Here is a 22,442-nt window from a genome sequence, read left to right as displayed (position 1 = left end):
CCAGGGCAACAGGGATCTGAGTCACATCTGCAACATATGCTGCACCTTGTGGAAATGTTGGATCTTTCACCCACTGAGTGGGGCCAGTGATTGAACCTGCATCCTCACAAGGACAGCACTGAGCTACAACAGGAACTCTCTGCAACAAAGCAGATTTTCTTTTTTTTTTTTTTTTTTTTTCAATCCTTCCCACAGCATGTGGAAATTCCTGGCCAGGGATCAAACCCATTCCACCACAGCAACCAGAGCTGTAGCTGTGAAAATGCTGAGTCCTTAACCTGCTGGGCTGCAAATGAACTCCTCTCTACTTTTCCTTTTTCTTTTTTCTTTTTTTTTTTTTTTGTGGCTGCATGCATAGCATGTGGAAGGTTCTGGGCCAGGTGTCACATCTGAGCCTCAGCTACATCCTATGCCACAACAACACTGGATCCTTAACACACTGCACCACACAGCAACTCCCTCTACTATACCTTTTATAAACTACCTTTTACTACAGGATACTATTTTTTATAATTAATTTTTTACATTTTTTACCTTGTTCTCTTCATTAGGTGTTCTCTTCATAGGCCTGAAAAAAAAAAAAAACAAAAAACACTCTTTTCAGGCAAATATTAAATACTTAAAATACAAAGAATACCTAAACTCATTTTTTATATAAAATCATTGCATTGGCAATAATGATTCTACAAAAGGGATTGAACAATAAATAGAAAGAGTAACATTTAAGGGCAAAGCCAATAGACCAATAATAATATTAACAAAAGCATTAATGTTAGATCAAGCTGACAAGAGAAAAACATTAATAACATTACTTGCATTATGTGCTAGGAAGGTGTATATCAGGGGTTTTTGTTGTCATTTTAAATGAAAGCTAGCTATTATTTTGTTGTAATAAAAGCTAACCTATTTGGAAAATACCGCTTAAGACTTTCTGAAAGAAACCCTTTTAAAAATTATGGTATTCATTTTTTAAGGACCAACGAAGCAACTACTATGCATTGTTATAAGCACCTTATGGGTCTAAAAGGCATTTTAATCCTCACAACAATTCTGGGAGATAGGTAATACAATAGGTACTTTACACAAGAGAGAAAATGAGGCACGGAGAGGCTAAGCATCTTGCCCAAGCCTGGATAGCTCTTTAGTAACAGACCCAGATTTCAAACCCAGGAAACCTTCAACACTTGTGTTTTAGAGAAGGCTGAGACAGTAATATTTATTTTTAAGTGTTTTAAAGTCATAGGATAGCAAATTAATCTATATTATTATGCCATGTCTAGCTATAATTACAAATGATTTCTGAACCTTGCTCATGTTTTTAAAAATAAAAAAGACTTTAGACCTAGGCAATATTAGAGATCTTTTTTAATTTTTTTTTCTTTTTGTCTTTTCTAGGGCCACACCCACAGCATATGGAGGTTGCCAGGCTAGGGGTCTAATCAGAGCTGTAGCCTCCGGCCTATGCCAGAGCCATAGCAACATAGGATCTGAGCTGCATCTGTGACTTACATCACAGCTCACAGCAATGCCAGATCCTTAACCCACTGAGTGAAGCCAGGGATCGAACCTGCAACCTCACGGCTCCCAGTTGGGTTTGTTAAACACTGCACCATGACAGGAACTCCTAGAGATCTACTTTCAATGAAGATTAGCATTTTCAAAAGAAGTTCATCAGCAGGCATTAATTCACCCATTCAGCTGTTTATTCATGCATTTACTATGTATCTTTATTGAGCAAACAATATCTGTCCAAAGACAGTTTTGGCACAGGAAGCATGGCTTATGTCATTTAGAACTTTATCATCCAAAAGTAGTAATCTGCAATAGACTTGTTACACAGTTTACTTGTCTGTTGTATCTAAACAAAATCTTCCCTTATTTCCTAGAATCCAAACAATTATGAAGTTAACATAGTCTGATGTTTTAGAGTACCTCACAAAATCAGTGATGCAAAGACCCTGTAATATCTAGAATCCTCAAGGAATGATTAAATCCTATTCAGTATGGCCTAGATGTTTGCATATTTATGATTATATAATTTCAATACATACATATGATAGTACAATTTCTAAGTAATCATCTGCATATTCAATTATTTAAGTATATTACACTTCACATCCAGTGACCAAATCCTTAGCATTAAACTACATGAACAGAAGGATTGTGTACAGTTAGTTCACCATACTATTTTAAAGGCAATGGAATACAATCAATAAGCTTTCTCATGTTGCAAATGCAAACGTCCTCTACCAGATCATTTCCAACATACAAAAATACTCCGAAAATACCCATCTTAACATAAGAAAAGAAAGAAAACTCCCTTGAACTCCACATTCCTCTTCAGTTATCATAAGGTTCTCTACCCCTTTTCCCAGTCAATATTCTCTAAGGAGTTGTTTACTCATATTCACTACAGTGTAGCTTCCATGGGGCCACTGAAACTACTTCCAGGCAAAGGCACTCATCCTCATCTTAGCCATTCAGCAGTGTTCAAGTGAAATAATTGAGCACGCATATTATATTATGCTGTTCTATTCCTAAAAAAAAGTAGTCAATGCTAATCTTTTTTTCACCTAGAAATAAAGAATTTGTAAAATTTACCTGCTATCATCCTGATCTCTGTCACTTAAGCTTCTGTCATCATTCACGTGTAGTAAATCAACAGTCAGTGAATCAGCCTTCTCAAATATTGGTGGAATCACAGGTTCTTTTGATGACCACTTTTCTCTTTCATTTTTCCATACTTCTTTCATATGCATGCCAGAACTGCTGCTTTAAAAAAAAATCCATTTTAAAGCCAATGTTGTCTAATAATTTGACTGACAAAGAATAAAAAACAGTTTTTGTAAAATTCCTACTCTTATCCACCTTAAGTAATTTATTAATTTAAAAAACTGTTATGCAATACCAACAGTATTCAAGGAAACAAACTCTTGCTTCAAAGACAGTTTACAATGATGATACAATGTGATAAGTAAGAGTTGTGAGGGATTGTAAGGAAGGTTTTAGAGAGGAGGTGAAATTAAACAGAGGAGATCATGAGGAAAAGAAATGGGAGAAACTCTTTCTACTTAGAGATTAGAATGTGAGCATAACAATGAGGAACATGACATCTAGGTGTTTCCAAGGAACCTGGATGGTGAAGTACAAAATACATGGACATGAGTAGAGAAATGCATCTGGAAAGACATTCTGAAGAACCTCAAATGTTACACTAAAAATCTAGAGTTCAGGAGTTCCCGTCGTGGCGCAGTGGTTAACGAATCCGACTAGGAACCATGAGGTGGCGGGTTCGGTCCCTGCCCTTGCTCAGTGGGTTAACGATCTGGCGTTGCCATGAGCTGTGGTGTAGGTTGCAGACTCGGGCTCGGATCCCGCATTGCTGTGGCTCTGGTGTAGGCCGGTGGCTACAGCTCCGATTCAACCCCTAGCCTTGGGAACCTCCATATGCCGTGGGAGCGGCCCAAGAAATAGCAACAACAACAACAACACAAAAGATTAAAAAAAAAAAAAATCTAGAGTTCAATAGTTAAAAAAAATGATTCAGACATGGGAGTAATATTTAGATTTATACTATATTTTCTTTTGTTTTAAAGTGTAATAATGCTTAATTTAAATGATTTTTTTAAAAATAGCACAGGGCACATATAACCTGAAAAAAGCAATCAAGGAAATGACTTGAGGTGGAAAAGTTACTTTTATAATATCCACATTCTGGGGTGACAGTGGCATCATCCCTACAAAAAGAGGTACCTCAACCTGCTCCCCTGCCAGCCAAAATGAGGAATCCACCCATGGACAAAACTGGCTTCATGGAAGTTAGAGGATCTATCAGAAGACACCAAAGGTCCTAGAAGGAGTCCTGCCCATCTTGTATATTGAATAAGAGACATACAGAGCACATCCCAGCCTTGGACCCAGCCTGACCCATGAACTGGCCCCAGCCACACGTAGACACTTCCAGGAAGCCCCTGGAAACATTTTACGTAGATTAGAGAGCCTTTGCGGAAATCCATGTTTCCAGCAGAGAAGTTCCAGCACACCACTGGGGCAAAAAATACAAGGTTGGACACACTGGAGAGGGCATTTATTAAAGACTAGGAGAGGTGACTGCTACTTAAAAGGCAAAGACAGCAGTGCAAGACTTCAAGGAACTTGAAAAATCAAGAAAGCATGATACCACCAAAGGATCACAATAATGTTCCAGTAACCAATCCCAAAGACATGAAGATCTGCAGTCTTCATAATAAAGAACCAAAATAGCAGTTTTAAGGAATCTCAGGGAGCTAAAAGAAAACACAGAAAGACACCCAAGAAAATCAGAAAATAATAAATGAAATGAAAATGTTAACAGAGAGATAGAAATAATAGTAATTAGGGGTTCCCACAGTGGCACAGTGGAAATGAATCTGACTAGGAACCACGAGGTTGAAAGTTCAATCCCAGGCCTCGCTCAGAGGGTCAAGGATCCGGCATTGTCCTGAGCTGTGGTATACGTCGCAGATGTGGCTGGGATCTGGCATTGCTGTGGCTGTGGCATAGGTTGGCAGCTGCAGCTCAGATTAGACCCCTAGCTTGGGAACCTCCTTATGCCACAGGCACAGCCCTAAAAAGACCAAAAATAATAATAATAATAATAATAATAATAATAATAATAATTAAGAAGGACCAAGTGGAAATTTTGGAGCTAAAGAATACAATGAATAAAAGGCAAATCACGATGAAGAGCACTGACAGCAGAATCAAAGCAGAAGAAAGAACCTGTGAGTTCAGAGACAGGAACTTTGAATTGATCTGATCAGAGGAGAACAAAGTAAAAGAGAATGAAAATTGCCAAGAAAGCCTATGTGAATTACCAGGTACCATCAAAAGCAACACTTCCTGAATTAATGCAGTTGAGAAAGTTGAAGACAGGCAGATAAAAAGATAGGGAGAAGGTGACAGAAAGCTTATCTAAAGAAAAAAAATAGCTGAGGACTTCCTAAACCTCGGGAGAGATTTAGACAGCCAAGTTCCTAAACCTCATAGATCACCAAACTCAACATAAGGAAACCTTCACCAAGAGACATTACAATAAAACTGTCAAGTCCAAGACAAAGAATATTAAAAGCAGTAAGAGCAAAGAAGCTTTTAAATTATAAGGGAACCCCATTAAATCCCTCAATGGATTTCAAGAGAGTAGAATGGCATATGCAGCATGCTAAAAGGAAAACCAAAAATGCCAATCAAGAATATTCTATCCAGAAAAGCTGTCCTTCAAAAATCAAGGTGAGATTCACTTTCTCAGACAAACCAAAGTTGATGAAGTTTATCACCACTAGACCCGCCTCACAAGAAATACTGAAAGGAGTCTTCAAGTTGAAATGAAAGGATGCTAATCAGTAACACTAAACATCTTTAAATATACAACACATGGAAAAGGTCAGAATATAGTCAATATGGAATACTCTAATAGTGTAATAAGGTGGAGTGTTAAACAATTTAATATGAAGGCTAAGGCACAAGAGTATTAGAAGTTGTATAAAATTTGTTAATCATGAACATTAATTCAAATAGAATGTGTTTACAAGAAAATAACAATAACCTACTGTTAAATACTGATATACATAGTTACCTATCAGAATCTCCATTCTCCATAGTAGGAAACCACTGGTTATTAGTTTTTCCTCTCTCTCCCTGTTGCATTAATCCACTGTCATCATCGGAGCCATGTTTGTTTTCTGATACTGCCATCACACTGCTTCTGTGCTGCTGCTTTTCTTTCTCAGCCTTCCATGAAAGTTTGACACCAAGGATGACTGTTATTACTTTATTCATTATAAAGAACTTTGTGTCTTCATTATTTGTCATTCACCTCAGAGTCTGTTCTAGTTTTAACTGCTAAAAATATTTTTATGTTTACTGTATCATTACAAGCCAGAGTAACTTTTGTAAATTCTATTTTGTTCCGTTTGAGGAAAAGAAATAGAATTTCCAAAATTTCAAAAACAGCTTTCTAAGGTGGTGTTATGTTTCTTAGTAACATCCAGTCTTCGCCATCTGATGGGCAGAGACAGAGAAGTAACAAGGCCAGGACACAGAATTTGTCCTCTTCTGTCTTCCCCACCTGGATCTCGTATTAATCAGCCAGGTTTAGAGGCTGTGCCACTTGGGAACAAAAAGGAAACATTCTTCTTTCCACATTAAATCTATGCTTCCTCCAATGCCTTTTATAATTCTGTTTTTAATTTGGGTCCTGGGGATAAGCAAGAGTGAAGATGTTCACCAAAATACATGAACCAACACTTACCAAAACATGAGGAGCAGAGTGAAACAGATAAACTGTTAATTAGTCAGTATGGAATTCTGGAAAATGAGTAATGCTCCCCAATTTCATATTCAATAACCATAAAATCTAACAGCTAGAGGGTACAGAAGTAATTATCTACTTTGGCCCCTCTACTTACTGATAATGGGAATAAAATCAAGAAAGATAAATGATTTGCCCAAAGGCCCTAATGGAGCATTCCCTAGCATTTTATGGCAGCAAGAGATGATACAATTCTATAACACCCAATCTGATGAATTACCAAATAAACTCATCAAATTAATCAGGTAAGTTAAAAAGTGTGACTTTGGCAAAGTAATTTAATGTCTTCCTTGGGGGCAGGGCTCATCTCCTTTATTTTTTAAAGGTGAATATCTCTAGATTTGTCTATCTTTAAAAATCAGTGCACCTCTTATACAATAGAACAACCAAACAAATTTAAAAAATCTATTGCTGGGAGAAAATAAAACCTCAATGTAACTCAATACTCGCTTTTCTCTTTTGAGATGAACACTGGATTTTTTGCTGAGGGTTACACTACCTATATGATAAACTCATATGGGAGCAAAATGTAGCAAACCTTATTATATTTTATGAAACAACGTAATGTAAAAGTCTGACTCAACAGAAACACCTGAAAGCGGTAATTACATAATATGTAAGGGTACATGGATTTGTTATTCAAAAGACTTCAAAGTGGATGCACTGGAACTCTAAGTGCCAAGGGACTAAGCTAATCAGGTAAGACTGCACACATTAAAACACAAGGAAGAGGTACAAAATATGTGTTTATGTCCCTTCTCTTAGCCACTGATTCCTTCTCATTCTATGGAAGTGCAAGTTATTTTTAAGCCACAGCATTTTAAAGGGGAAAAAAACCTCCAATGTATTATATTTCTTAAGCAATTTCTACTGTGCTTACTCTGGCTTGGAAGGTCACATGGTAGCTAACATAGTTTCATAGTCCATAAGGAAGACTGACAAAGAGAGACTTAGGTTGGTGAAGGAACAAAAACATGTTCCTGAACTCTTGTTATTTAGATGGCAGAAATAACCTCTTTCCACCCAATTACGTATTTAGATGACCTTGTTTTATACATAAGCTATCTTCATAAGTCGAAAATCAGAATGGATGGCAAAACTGATAATGATTAAAAAAAAAAAGTCAAAACAAATGAAGCTTAACCTTTTTGCAGTTGATGTTTTTCTTGTCCAAAGCCAGGAACTTTACACGTAACATGCCTACCTTATTCTTACACCTTTGCATAGATTGCTGTAATTCTTCCTTTAAATATATTTTGGATGTTCTGTTACTATTTGGTGGACAATTCCAAGTTTCTAATTCGGGTTTGATGCTTTTCCTTTTTTTAGCATGGAAATTACTTGCATACCACAGCTTCTTGGACCAATCCTGTACTAGTTTGGTTTTATTAGAAGTTTTTTTAACAGCAGAAATATCATGATTTTTTCTTTGAATCATGGGGTTCATCTCCTTGGAGTACGCAAGCGGCAAATCAAAAGGGCTTTTGTGATCACTAGACTGAGGGAGGTCTAGAAAATAATGAACAAAAATGAAAACATATCACACTACAATTTATGAAATGCTGCTACTTACACTAAAATTTATAGTACTGCATATCTATATTACCAAGGAAGAAAACTCTCAAATCAATGACCTTGGGCTCCACCATGCAAAACTAGAAAAAAAAGCAAAGTAAACCCAAGCAGGCAGAAGAAAGGAAACAATAAACATCAAAGACAAAACTCAATGAGAAAGAAAACAAATAAGACAATGTGTAAATATCGATGAAACCAAATGTTTTCAGGGGATGAATAAAAGTGAGAAACATCTAGCCGGGCTGGTGAGGAAAAAAAAAGGTGAGAGAATGCACAAATTATCAATTTCCAAAATGGCTAACATGATATTGCTACAGATTCTACAAATATCAATGGAAAGGCAGGGTAATATTATAAACATTATGTAAATAAAATTGAAAACTCGGATGACAGAGTAACTTGCTTGAAAGAGAAATTACCAATACTCAATCAAGAAAGAACAAATAGGAGTCGCCATTGTTGCTCAGTGGGTCAGAAACTGAATAGTATCCATAATGATGCAGGTTTTATGGCTGGCCTTGTTCAGTGGGTTAAGGATCTGGAACTGCTGTCAGCTGCAGTGGACGCTGCAGATGTGGCTCAGATCCAGTGTTGATATGGCTGTGGCAAAGGCTGGTATCTGTGGCTCTGATTCAGACCCTTGGCCTGGGAACTTCCATAAGCCCTGGGTGGCGCCTTAAAAGGAGAACGAAGGAAGGAAGGAAGGAAGGAAGAAGGAAGGAAGAAGGAAGAAGGAAGGAAGGAAAAGAGAGAGAGACATGAAAGAAAGAAAGAAAGAAAGAAAGAAAGAAAGAAAGAAAGAAAGAAAGAAAGGAAGGAAGAAAGAAAAAAAGAAAGAAAAGAAAGAAAGAGAAAGAGAGAGAGATAGAAAGATAGGAAGGAAGGAGCGAAGGAGGGAGGAAGGATGGAAGAAAGAAAAAAATAAGCTAAAGAGCCCTGAATCTAAAACACAAATGAAAGTCCTAGTTAAACTCCTTTCCACAAAGAAAATTCCAGGTCCAAATAGCTACACTGATGAATTCTAACATACATTTGAGTAAGAAATAACAATTCCAGGATTTCCTGTTGTGGTTCAGTGGTAACAAATTTAACTAGTATCCATGAGGATGCAGGTTTGACCCCTGGCCTCACTCAGTGGGTTAAGGACCCAGCATTGCCCTGAGCCTGGGAACTTCCATATGTAAAAGAAAGAAAGAAAAAAAAAAAAAAGGAAAAGGAAAAGAAAAAAATATTGATGCCACATAAACTCTCTTCAAAAAATGAAGATGAGAAATATGTTCCAATGCATTCTATAAAATTAGTATTATCCTGAAACCAAGACCAGACAAGGGTCTTGGAAGAAAGAAAACTATGTCATGAAAATGGAGGTAAAAAGTCTAAATTAAAAATAAGCAGGAATGCTCATTGTGGTTCAGTGGGTTAAGACTGAGACAAATGTCCCTGAGGATGTGGGTTTGATCCCTGGTCTTGCTCAGTGGGTTAAGGATCCACCGTTGCTGGAAGCTGAGACAAAGGTTGTGGAAGCCAGCCAGATATCACATTGCTGTGGCTGTGGCACAGGCCTGCACTGGAGCTCTGCTTTGACCCCTAGCCTGGGAACTTCCATATGCCATGGGTGAAGCACTCAAAAAGACCAACAAAACAAAACAAAACAAAACAAAACAAAAAACAAATTAAATCTGAAAACACATTAAAAGGATAATTCATCATGACCAAATGGGATGTGTCCCAAGAATGTAGGGTTGTTTTAACATTTGAAAATCTATTAATGTTAATCACCACATGAACCAACTGAAAAAGAAACATCCTGGGACCATAACAGTAGATGAAAAAGGCACTTGACAAAACTCAACCTCTTTTCCTGATAAAAAACCTCCAGCAACCTAGGAATACAAGGGAACTTCTATGTGATAAAGAGCTATCATTATCCCACAGTTGATATCATATTGTAATGAAGAAGAACTGAATGATCTTCCCAGGAGTTAAGGAACAAACAGGAAGAGCTGCTTCTACTCCTATTCAGCACAATATTAGAGTTTCCAGCCAGTGCAATGGATAAAAATAAAGAAACAGAAAGCATTGGAGGGGAAATGAAGAAGTAAAACTGTCTGCTAACCAGCAGGCAACATGGCTACATAATAGGAGTCAGTTAATTCCACCTTCTGGGCCAGGCTGCTTGCTTTGGTAAATAAAGTTCTGAACTGCAGCCATGTCCATTAATTTACCTGTTGTCTGTGGTTATGTGCTCATGGCTCAATGGCAGAGCTGATTAGATGGACAGAGAACGTGCTGGCTGCAAGTCTTAAATATGAACTCTCTTTAGTCAGATAGTAGTTTAAGAATGAAAAACCCTGACAACCTTTGCTTATTTAGAAAATCTGAGAGAATCTACAAAAATCCACTAGGACTAATAATACATGAGTTTGGTAAAGTTGGAGGACTCAGAATTGAATCACAGAAACCAACTCTAATTCTATAATCAGAATAAACACTCAGAAATTAAAATTTAAAATATACTACAACTGCACCGAGAAAAAACAAATCCAGTTACTTTCATAAAAGATGGAAAAATCCATACACTAAAAATGACAAAATATTCCTGAGAAAATCAAGGAAGAAAGGTCTCTATAAATGGAGAAAAACAATTGTTTAAGGGTTGAAAATTCAACACTGTTATTAAGAAGTCAATTCTCCCCCAAATATATCTGTCAATTCAACATAATCCAAAACTAATTTCCAGTAGATGATCAGATTATTCTTAAAGAAACTGACAAACTGATTCTAAAATTCATGGGGAAAGAAGGCTATAAAATGGGCACAAGATAAAGTTAAAGGACTGTGGCTTTAACCAGACAGCAAAGAGAAGCAGCAACTGGATTTTAAGCAAGGGGGTACCATGATAAGGCCAACATTTTCCAAATACATAATAATTATGGTTTCAGGAGATGGAGTGGCAAGGAAAAAAGTTCTCAGGTTACCCAAATATTCTAGGAGGGAAATGATGGAAGTTATGTACTTCCGTATTCTAGGAGGGAAATGATAACCGGACCTTGGGTGAAGGCACAGGGGAAAAGTAGAATCACAAAATCGCAGTGAGTGGGAATTATCACAGCCCTTTGCCTGAGAGCATATAATAACATTATGTATTACTACAAATCATTTTTCTGAGACGGACAGCACAATAATATACCTGTAGTCCATGTACAGTACTAGACAAGCTGTGTATGTATTACTACACTATACACAAAAAGGCTTTCTATGTATACAACAGGCCTACCTTTACACTCCGCGCCAAGTTGTTCAATTAGCAACATAGCATTCATAGATTTAGAGGAAAGCAACTCACAATTCTTGGAAGCTGTTTCAGGTAACTGAGTTAAGTCATCAAAGTCATCCATAGAATTAATTTGCTCTTTGACCTACAAATAAATAATAATCTTTCACAATGTCTCCCAAATATTTATAAAAAAATAGGTGTACAGAGATGATAAATATCCATATTTTATGAAAGCAAAAACATAGATACTTCTTTAAAAAAACTTTTATGGAAAGGATAACTTTATTAATAATGTTTCTAAACTTTTGTTTGTTTTTCCAGCCACGCCATAGTGTATGGATATACCCGGGCTAGGAGTCAAATGAGAGTGGCAGCTACAGGCCTATGCCACAGCCAGGGCAACAGGGATCTGAGTCACATCTGCAACATATGCTGCACCTTGTGGAAATGTTGGATCTTTCACCCACTGAGTGGGGCCAGTGATTGAACCTGCATCCTCACAAGGACAGCACTGAGCTACAACAGGAACTCTCTGCAACAAAGCAGATTTTCTTTTTTTTTTTTTTTTTTTTCAATCCTTCCCACAGCATGTGGAAATTCCTGGCCAGGGATCAAACCCATTCCACCACAGCAACCAGAGCTGTAGCTGTGAAAATGCTGAGTCCTTAACCTGCTGGGCTGCAAATGAACTCCTCTCTACTTTTCCTTTTTCTTTTTTCTTTTTTTTTTTTTTGTGGCTGCATGCATAGCATGTGGAAGGTTCTGGGCCAGGTGTCACATCTGAGCCTCAGCTACATCCTATGCCACAACACTGGATCCTTAACACACTGCACCACACAGCAACTCCCTCTACTATACCTTTTATAAACTACCTTTTACTACAGGATACTATTTTTTATAATTAATTTTTTACATTTTTACCTTGTTCTCTTCATTAGGTGTTCTCTTCATAGGCCTGAAAAAAAAAAAAAACAAAAAACACTCTTTTCAGGCAAATATTAAATACTTAAAATACAAAGAATACCTAAACTCATTTTTTATATAAAATCATTGCATTGGCAATAATGATTCTACAAAAGGGATTGAACAATAAATAGAAAGAGTAACATTTAAGGGCAAAGCCAATAGACCAATAATAATATTAACAAAAGCATTAATGTTAGATCAAGCTGACAAGAGAAAAACATTAATAACATTACTTGCATTATGTGCTAGGAAGGTGTATATCAGGGGTTTTTGTTGTCATTTTAAATGAAAGCTAGCTATTATTTTGTTGTAATAAAAGCTAACCTATTTGGAAAATACCGCTTAAGACTTTCTGAAAGAAACCCTTTTAAAAATTATGGTATTCATTTTTTAAGGACTAACGAAGCAACTACTATGCATTGTTATAAGCACCTTATGGGTCTAAAAGGCATTTTAATCCTCACAACAATTCTGGGAGATAGGTAATACAATAGGTACTTTACACAAGAGAGAAAATGAGGCACAGAGAGGCTAAGCATCTTGCCCAAGCCTGGATAGCTCTTTAGTAACAGACCCAGATTTCAAACCCAGGAAACCTTCAACACTTGTGTTTTAGAGAAGGCTGAGACAGTAATATTTATTTTTAAGTGTTTTAAAGTCATAGGATAGCAAATTAATCTATATTATTATGCCATGTCTAGCTATAATTACAAATGATTTCTGAACCTTGCTCATGTTTTTAAAAATAAAAAAGACTTTAGACCTAGGCAATATTAGAGATCTTTTTTAATTTTTTTTTCTTTTTGTCTTTTCTAGGGCCACACCCACAGCATATGGAGGTTGCCAGGCTAGGGGTCTAATCAGAGCTGTAGCCTCCGGCCTATGCCAGAGCCATAGCAACATAGGATCTGAGCTGCATCTGTGACTTACATCACAGCTCACAGCAATGCCAGATCCTTAACCCACTGAGTGAAGCCAGGGATCGAACCTGCAACCTCACGGCTCCCAGTTGGGTTTGTTAAACACTGCACCATGACAGGAACTCCTAGAGATCTACTTTCAATGAAGATTAGCATTTTCAAAAGAAGTTCATCAGCAGGCATTAATTCACCCATTCAGCTGTTTATTCATGCATTTACTATGTATCTTTATTGAGCAAACAATATCTGTCCAAAGACAGTTTTGGCACAGGAAGCATGGCTTATGTCATTTAGAACTTTATCATCCAAAAGTAGTAATCTGCAATAGACTTGTTACACACAGTTTACTTGTCTGTTGTATCTAAACAAAATCTTCCCTTATTTCCTAGAATCCAAACAATTATGAAGTTAACATAGTCTGATGTTTTAGAGTACCTCACAAAATCAGTGATGCAAAGACCCTGTAATATCTAGAATCCTCAAGGAATGATTAAATCCTATTCAGTATGGCCTAGATGTTTGCATATTTATGATTATATAATTTCAATACATACATATGATAGTACAATTTCTAAGTAATCATCTGCATATTCAATTATTTAAGTATATTACACTTCACATCCAGTGACCAAATCCTTAGCATTAAACTACATGAACAGAAGGATTGTGTACAGTTAGTTCACCATACTATTTTAAAGGCAATGGAATACAATCAATAAGCTTTCTCATGTTGCAAATGCAAACGTCCTCTACCAGATCATTTCCAACATACAAAAATACTCCGAAAATACCCATCTTAACATAAGAAAAGAAAGAAAACTCCCTTGAACTCCACATTCCTCTTCAGTTATCATAAGGTTCTCTACCCCTTTTCCCAGTCAATATTCTCTAAGGAGTTGTTTACTCATATTCACTACAGTGTAGCTTCCATGGGGCCACTGAAACTACTTCCAGGCAAAGGCACTCATCCTCATCTTAGCCATTCAGCAGTGTTCAAGTGAAATAATTGAGCACGCATATTATATTATGCTGTTCTATTCCTAAAAAAAAGTAGTCAATGCTAATCTTTTTTTCACCTAGAAATAAAGAATTTGTAAAATTTACCTGCTATCATCCTGATCTCTGTCACTTAAGCTTCTGTCATCATTCACGTGTAGTAAATCAACAGTCAGTGAATCAGCCTTCTCAAATATTGGTGGAATCACAGGTTCTTTTGATGACCACTTTTCTCTTTCATTTTTCCATACTTCTTTCATATGCATGCCAGAACTGCTGCTTTAAAAAAAAATCCATTTTAAAGCCAATGTTGTCTAATAATTTGACTGACAAAGAATAAAAAACAATGTTTGTAAAATTCCTACTCTTATCCACCTTAAGTAATTTATTAATTCAAAAAAATTGCTATGCAGTACCAACAGTATTCAAGGAAACACATACTCTTGATTCAAAGACAGTTTACAATGATGATACAATGTGATACGTAAGAGTTGTGAGGGATTGTATGGAAGGTTTTTAGAGAGGAGGTGAAATTAAACAGAGGAGATATGAGGAAAAGAAATGGGAGAAACTCTTTCTACTTAGAGATTAGAATGTGAGTACAATGATTAGGAACATGACATCTAGGTGTTTCCAGGGAACTTGGATGGTGAAGTACAAAATACATGGACATGAGTAGAGAGATGCATCTGCAAAGACATTCTGAAGACCTCAAATGTTACACTAAAAATCTAGAGTTCAGGAGTTCCCGTCGTGGCGCAGTGGTTAACGAATCCGACTAGGAACCATGAGGTGGCGGGTTCGGTCCCTGCCCTTGCTCAGTGGGTTAACGATCTGGCGTTGCCATGAGCTGTGGTGTAGGTTGCAGACGCGGGCTCGGATCCCGCATTGCTGTGGCTCTGGCGTAGGCCGGTGGCTACAGCTCCGATTCAACCCCTAGCCTTGGGAACCTCCATATGCCGTGGGAGCGGCCCAAGAAATAGCAACAACAACAACAACACAAAAGATTAAAAAAAAAAAAAAATCTAGAGTTCAATAGTTGAAACAAATGATTCAGACATGGGAGTAATATTTAGATTTATACTATATTTTCTTTTGTTTTAAAGTGTAATAATGCTTAATTTAAACGATTTTTTAAAAATAGCACAGGGCACATATAACCTGAAAAAAGCAATCAAGGAAATGACTTGAGGTGGAAAAGTTACTTTTATAATATCCACATTCTGGGGTGACAGTGGCATCATCCCTACAAAAAGAGGTACCTCAACCTGCTCCCCTGCCAGCCAAAATGAGGAATCCACCCATGGACAAAACTGGCTTCATGGAAGTTAGAGGATCTATCAGAAGACACCAAAGGTCCTAGAAGGAGTCCTGCCCATCTTGTATATTGAATAAGAGACATACAGAGCACATCCCAGCCTTGGACCCAGCCTGACCCATGAACTGGCCCCAGCCACACGTAGACACTTCCAGGAAGCCCCTGGAAACATTTTACGTAGATTAGAGAGCCTTTGCGGAAATCCATGTTTCCAGCAGAGAAGTTCCAGCACAACCACTGGGGCAAAAAATACAAGGTTGGACACACTGGAGAGGGCATTTATTAAAGACTAGGAGAGGTGACTGCTACTTAAAAGGCAAAGACAGCAGTGCAAGACTTCAAGGAACTTGAAAAATCAAGAAAGCATGATACCACCAAAGGATCACAATAATGTTCCAGTAACCAATCCCAAAGACATGAAGATCTGCAGTCTTCATAATAAAGAACCAAAATAGCAGTTTTAAGGAATCTCAGGGAGCTAAAAGAAAACACAGAAAGACACCCAAGAAAATCAGAAAATAATAAATGAAATGAAAATGTTAACAGAGAGATAGAAATAATAGTAATTAGGGGTTCCCACAGTGGCACAGTGGAAATGAATCTGACTAGGAACCACGAGGTTGAAAGTTCAATCCCAGGCCTCGCTCAGAGGGTCAAGGATCCGGCATTGTCCTGAGCTGTGGTATACGTCGCAGATGTGGCTGGGATCTGGCATTGCTGTGGCTGTGGCATAGGTTGGCAGCTGCAGCTCAGATTAGACCCCTAGCTTGGGAACCTCCTTATGCCACAGGCACAGCCCTAAAAAGACCAAAAATAATAATAATAATATAATAATAATAATAATAATAATTAAGAAGGACCAAGTGGAAATTTTGGAGCTAAAGAATACAATGAATAAAAGGCAAATCACGATGAAGAGCACTGACAGCAGAATCAAAGCAGAAGAAAGAACCTGTGAGTTCAGAGACAGGAACTTTGAATTGATCCGATCAGAGGAGAACAAAGTAAAAGAGAATGAAAATTGCCAAGAAAGCCTATGTGAATTACCAGGTACCATCAAAAGCAACACTTCCTGAATTAATGCAGTTGAGAAAGTTGAAGACAGGCAGATAAAAAGATAGGGAGAAGGTGACAGAAAGCTTATCTAAAGAAAAAAAATAGCTGAGGACTTCCTAAACCTCGGGAGAGATTTAGACAGCCAAGTTCCTAAACCTCATAGATCACCAAACTCAACATAAGGAAACCTTCACCAAGAGACATTACAATAAAACTGTCAAGTCCAAGACAAAGAATATTAAAAGCAGTAAGAGCAAAGAAGCTTTTAAATTATAAGGGAACCCCATTAAATCCCTCAATGGATTTCAAGAGAGTAGAATGGCATATGCAGCATGCTAAAAGGAAAACCAAAAATGCCAATCAGAATATTCTATCCAGAAAAGCTGTCCTTCAAAAATCAAGGTGAGATTCACTTTCTCAGACAAACCAAAGTTGATGAAGTTTATCACCACTAGACCCGCCTCACAAGAAATACTGAAAGGAGTCTTCAAGTTGAAATGAAAGGATGCTAATCAGTAACACTAAACATCTTTAAATATACAACACATGGAAAAGGTCAGAATATAGTCAATATGGAATACTCTAATAGTGTAATAAGGTGGAGTGTTAAACAATTTAATATGAAGGCTAAGGCACAAGAGTATTAGAAGTTGTATAAAATTTGTTAATCATGAACATTAATTCAAATAGAATGTTGTTTACAAGAAAATAACAATAACCTACTGTTAAATACTGATATACATAGTTACCTATCAGAATCTCCATTCTCCATAGTAGGAAACCACTGGTTATTAGTTTTTCCTCTCTCTCCCTGTTGCATTAATCCACTGTCATCATCGGAGCCATTGTTTGTTTTCTGATACTGCCATCACACTGCTTCTGTGCTGCTGCTTTTCTTTCTCAGCCTTCCATGAAAGTTTGACACCAAGGATGACTGTTATTACTTTATTCATTATAAAGAACTTTGTGTCTTCATTATTTGTCATTCACCTCAGAGTCTGTTCTAGTTTTAACTGCTAAAAATATTTTTATGTTTACTGTATCATTACAAGCCAGAGTAACTTTTGTAAATTCTATTTTGTTCCGTTTGAGGGAAAAGAAATAGAATTTCCAAAATTTCAAAACAGCTTTCTAAGGTGGTGTTATGTTTCTTAGTAACATCCAGTCTTCGCCATCTGATGGGCAGAGACAGAGAAGTAACAAGGCCAGGACACAGAATTTGTCCTCTTCTGTCTTCCCCACCTGGATCTCGTATTAATCAGCCAGGTTTAGAGGCTGTGCCACTTGGGAACAAAAAGGAAACATTCTTCTTTCCACATTAAATCTATGCTTCCTCCAATGCCTTTTATAATTCTGTTTTTAATTTGGGTCCTGGGGATAAGCAAGAGTGAAGATGTTCACCAAAATACATGAACCAACACTTACCAAAACATGAGGAGCAGAGTGAAACAGATAAACTGTTAATTAGTCAGTATGGAATTCTGGAAAATGAGTAATGCTCCCCAATTTCATATTCAATAACCATAAAATCTAACAGCTAGAGGGTACAGAAGTAATTATCTACTTTGGCCCCTCTACTTACTGATAATGGGAATAAAATCAAGAAAGATAAATGATTTGCCCAAAGGCCCTAATGGAGCATTCCCTAGCATTTTATGGCAGCAAGAGATGATACAATTCTATAACACCCAATCTGATGAATTACCAAATAAACTCATCAAATTAAATCAGTAAGTTAAAAAGTGTGACTTGGCAAGTAATTTAATGTCTTCCTTGGGGACAGGGCTCATCTCCTTTATTTTTTAAAGGTGAATATCTCTAGATTGTCTATCTTTAAAAATCAGTGCACCTCTTATACAATAGAACAACCAAACAAATTTAAAAAATCTATTGCTGGGAGAAAATAAAACCTCAATGTAACTCAATACTCGCTTTTCTCTTTTTGAGATGAACACTGGATTTTTTGCTGAGGGTTACACTACCTATATGATAAACTCATATGGGAGCAAAATGTAGCAAAACCCTTATTATATTTTATGAAACAACGTAATGTAAAAGTCTGACTCAACAGAAACACCTGAAAGCGGTAATTACATAATATGTAAGGGTACATGGATTTGTTATTCAAAAGACTTCAAAGTGGATGCACTGGAACTCTAAGGCCAAGGGACTAAGCTAATCAGGTAGACTGCACACATTAAAACACAAGGAAGAGGTACAAAATATGGTGTTTATGTCCCCTTCTCTTAGCCACTGATTCCTTCTCATTCTATGGAAGTGCAAGTTATTTTTAAGCCACAGCATTTTAAAGGGGAAAAAACCTCCAATGTATTATATTTCTTAAGCAATTTCTACTGTGCTTACTCTGGCTTGGAAGGTCACATGGTAGCTAACATAGTTTCAATAGTCCATTAGGAAGACTGACAAGAGAGACTTAGGTTGGTGAAGGAACAAAAACATGTTCCTGAACTCTTGTTATTTAGATGGCAGAAATAACCTCTTTCCACCCAATTACGTATTTAGATGACCTTGTTTTATACATAAGCTATCTTCATAAGTCGAAAATCAGAATGGATGGCAAAACTGATAATGATTAAAAAAAAAAAGTCAAAACAAATGAAGCTTAACCTTTTTGCAGTTGATGTTTTTCTTGTCCAAAGCCAGGAACTTTACACGTAACATGCCTACCTTATTCTTACAACCTTTGCATAGATTGCTGTAATTCTTCCTTTAAATATATTTTTGGATGTTCTGTTACTATTTGGTGGACAATTCCAGTTTCTAATTCGGGTTTGATGCTTTTCCTTTTTTTAGCATGGAAATTACTTGCATACCACAGCTTCTTGGACAATCCTGTACTAGTTTGGTTTTATTAGAAGTTTTTTAACAGCAGAAATATCATGAATTTTTTCTTTGAATCATGGGGTTCATCTCCTTGGAGTACGCAAGCGGCAATCAAAAGGGCTTTTGTGATCACTAGACTGAGGGGAGGTCTAGAAAAATAATGAACAAAAATGAAAACATATCACACTACAATTTATGAAATGCTGCTACTTACACTAAAATTTATAGTACTGCATATCTATATTACCAAGGAAGAAAACTCTCAAATCAATGACCTTGGGCTCCACCATGCAAAACTAGAAAAAAAAAGCAAAGTAAACCCAAGCAGGCAGAAGAAGGAAACAATAAACATCAAAGACAAAACTCAATGAGAAAGAAAACAAATAAGACAATGTGTAAATATCGATGAAACCAAATGTTTTCAGGGGATGAATAAAAGTGAGAAACATCTAGCCGGGCTGGTGAGGAAAAAAAAAAAGGTGAGAGAATGCACAAATTATCAATTTCCAAAATGGCTAACATGATATTGCTACAGATTCTACAAATATCAATGGAAAGGCAGGGTAATATTATAAACATTATGTAAATAAAATTGAAAACTCGGATGACATGAGTAACTTGCTTGAAAGAGAAATTACCCAATACTCAATCAAGAAAGAACAAATAGGAGTCGCCATTGTTGCTCAGTGGGTCAGAAACTGAATAGTATCCATAATGATGCAGGTTTTATGGCTGGCCTTGTTCAGTGGGTTAAGGATCTGGAACTGCTGTCAGCTGCAGTGGACGCTGCAGATGTGGCTCAGATCCAGTGTTGATATGGCTGTGGCAAAGGCTGGTATCTGTGGCTCTGATTCAGACCCTTGGCCTGGGAACTTCCATAAGCCCTGGGTGGCGCCTTAAAAGGAGAACGAAGGAAGGAAGGAAGGAAGGAGAAGGAAGGAAGAAGGAAGAAGGAAGGAAGGAAAAGAGAGAAGACATGAAAAAGAAAGAAAGAAGAAAAAAGAAAGAAAGAAAGAAAGAAAGAAAGGAAGAAAGAAAGAAAAAGAAGAAAAAAGAGAGAAGAGAAGAGATAGAAAGATAGGAAGGAAGGAGCGAAGGAGGGAGGAAGGATGGAAGAAAGAAAAAATAAGCTAAAGAGCCCTGAATCTAAAACACAAATGAAAGTCCTAGTTAAACTCCTTTCCACAAAGAAAATTCCAGGTCCAAATAGCTACACTGATGAATTCTAACATACATTTGAGTAAGAAATAACAATTCCAGGATTTCCTGTTGTGGTTCAGTGGTAACAAATTTAACTAGTATCCATGAGGATGCAGGTTTGACCCCTGGCCTCACTCAGTGGGTTAAGGACCCAGCATTGCCCTGAGCCTGGGAACTTCCATATGTAAAAGAAAGAAAGAAAAAAAAAAAAAGGAAAAGGAAAAGAAAAAAATATTGATGCCACATAAACTCTCTTCAAAAAATGAAGATGAGAAATATGTTCCAATGCATTCTATAAAATTAGTATTATCCTGAAACCAAGACCAGACAAGGGTCTTGGAAGAAAGAAAACTATGTCATGAAAATGGAGGTAAAAAGTCTAAATTAAAAATAAGCAGGAATGCTCATTGTGGTTCAGTGGGTTAAGACTGAGACAAATGTCCCTGAGGATGTGGGTTTGATCCCTGGTCTTGCTCAGTGGGTTAAGGATCCACCGTTGCTGGAAGCTGAGACAAAGGTTGTGGAAGCCAGCCAGATATCACATTGCTGTGGCTGTGGCACAGGCCTGCACTGGAGCTCTGCTTTGACCCCTAGCCTGGGAACTTCCATATGCCATGGGTGAAGCACTCAAAAAGACCAACAAAACAAAACAAAACAAAACAAAACAAAAAACAAATTAAATCTGAAAACACATTAAAAGGATAATTCATCATGACCAAATGGGATGTGTCCCAAGAATGTAGGGTTGTTTTAACATTTGAAAATCTATTAATGTTAATCACCACATGAACCAACTGAAAAAGAAACATCCTGGGACCATAACAGTAGATGAAAAAGGCACTTGACAAAACTCAACCTCTTTTCCTGATAAAAAAACCTCCAGCAACCTAGGAATACAAGGGAACTTCTATGTGATAAAGAGCTATCATTATCCCACAGTTGATATCATATTGTAATGAAGAAGAACTGAATGATCTTCCCAGGAGTTAAGGAACAAACAGGAAGAGCTGCTTCTACTCCTATTCAGCACAATATTAGAGTTTCCAGCCAGTGCAATGGATAAAAATAAAGAAACAGAAAGCATTGGAGGGGAAATGAAGAAGTAAAACTGTCTGCTAACCAGCAGGCAACATGGCTACATAATAGGAGTCAGTTAATTCCACCTTCTGGGCCAGGCTGCTTGCTTTGGTAAATAAAGTTCTGAACTGCAGCCATGTCCATTAATTTACCTGTTGTCTGTGGTTATGTGCTCATGGCTCAATGGCAGAGCTGATTAGATGGACAGAGAACGTGCTGGCTGCAAGTCTTAAATATGAACTCTCTTTAGTCAGATAGTAGTTTAAGAATGAAAAACCCTGACAACCTTTGCTTATTTAGAAAATCTGAGAGAATCTACAAAAATCCACTAGGACTAATAATACATGAGTTTGGTAAAGTTGGAGGACTCAGAATTGAATCACAGAAACCAACTCTAATTCTATAATCAGAATAAACACTCAGAAATTAAAATTTAAAATATACTACAACTGCACCGAGAAAAAACAAATCCAGTTACTTTCATAAAAGATGGAAAAATCCATACACTAAAAATGACAAAATATTCCTGAGAAAATCAAGGAAGAAAGGTCTCTATAAATGGAGAAAAACAATTGTTTAAGGGTTGAAAATTCAACACTGTTATTAAGAAGTCAATTCTCCCCCAAATATATCTGTCAATTCAACATAATCCAAAACTAATTTCCAGTAGATGATCAGATTATTCTTAAAGAAACTGACAAACTGATTCTAAAATTCATGGGGAAAGAAGGCTATAAAATGGGCACAAGATAAAGTTAAAGGACTGTGGCTTTAACCAGACAGCAAAGAGAAGCAGCAACTGGATTTTAAGCAAGGGGGTACCATGATAAGGCCAACATTTTCCAAATACATAATAATTATGGT

At 37.0% G+C, this 22,442-nt stretch overlaps 1 protein-coding gene across 1 annotated transcript in view; it reads right to left on the bottom strand.

The window, feature by feature from the left end:
* Positions 1-22,442, bottom strand: part of LOC125121910 (ankyrin repeat domain-containing protein 26-like) — a 139,795-nt gene that overhangs the window by 36,139 nt on the left and 81,214 nt on the right. Inside the window, exons 30-38 of the mRNA XM_047770215.1 lie at positions 17,883-17,914; positions 17,207-17,319; positions 14,192-14,362; positions 12,123-12,156; positions 11,202-11,343; positions 7,554-7,858; positions 5,615-5,769; positions 2,602-2,772; positions 535-568 (exon numbers count right to left, since the gene is read on the bottom strand). Of these exons, the coding sequence (XP_047626171.1) occupies positions 535-568; positions 2,602-2,772; positions 5,615-5,769; positions 7,554-7,858; positions 11,202-11,343; positions 12,123-12,156; positions 14,192-14,362; positions 17,207-17,319; positions 17,883-17,914 (1,157 nt within the window). The remainder of the gene's footprint in view (positions 1-534; positions 569-2,601; positions 2,773-5,614; positions 5,770-7,553; positions 7,859-11,201; positions 11,344-12,122; positions 12,157-14,191; positions 14,363-17,206; positions 17,320-17,882; positions 17,915-22,442) is intronic.

The sequence above is a fragment of the Phacochoerus africanus genome, chromosome 3 (genome assembly GCF_016906955.1).
Source record: "Phacochoerus africanus isolate WHEZ1 chromosome 3, ROS_Pafr_v1, whole genome shotgun sequence".
Lineage (NCBI taxonomy): Eukaryota > Metazoa > Chordata > Mammalia > Artiodactyla > Suidae > Phacochoerus > Phacochoerus africanus.
This window is presented reverse-complemented; position numbering and strand designations above follow the sequence as displayed.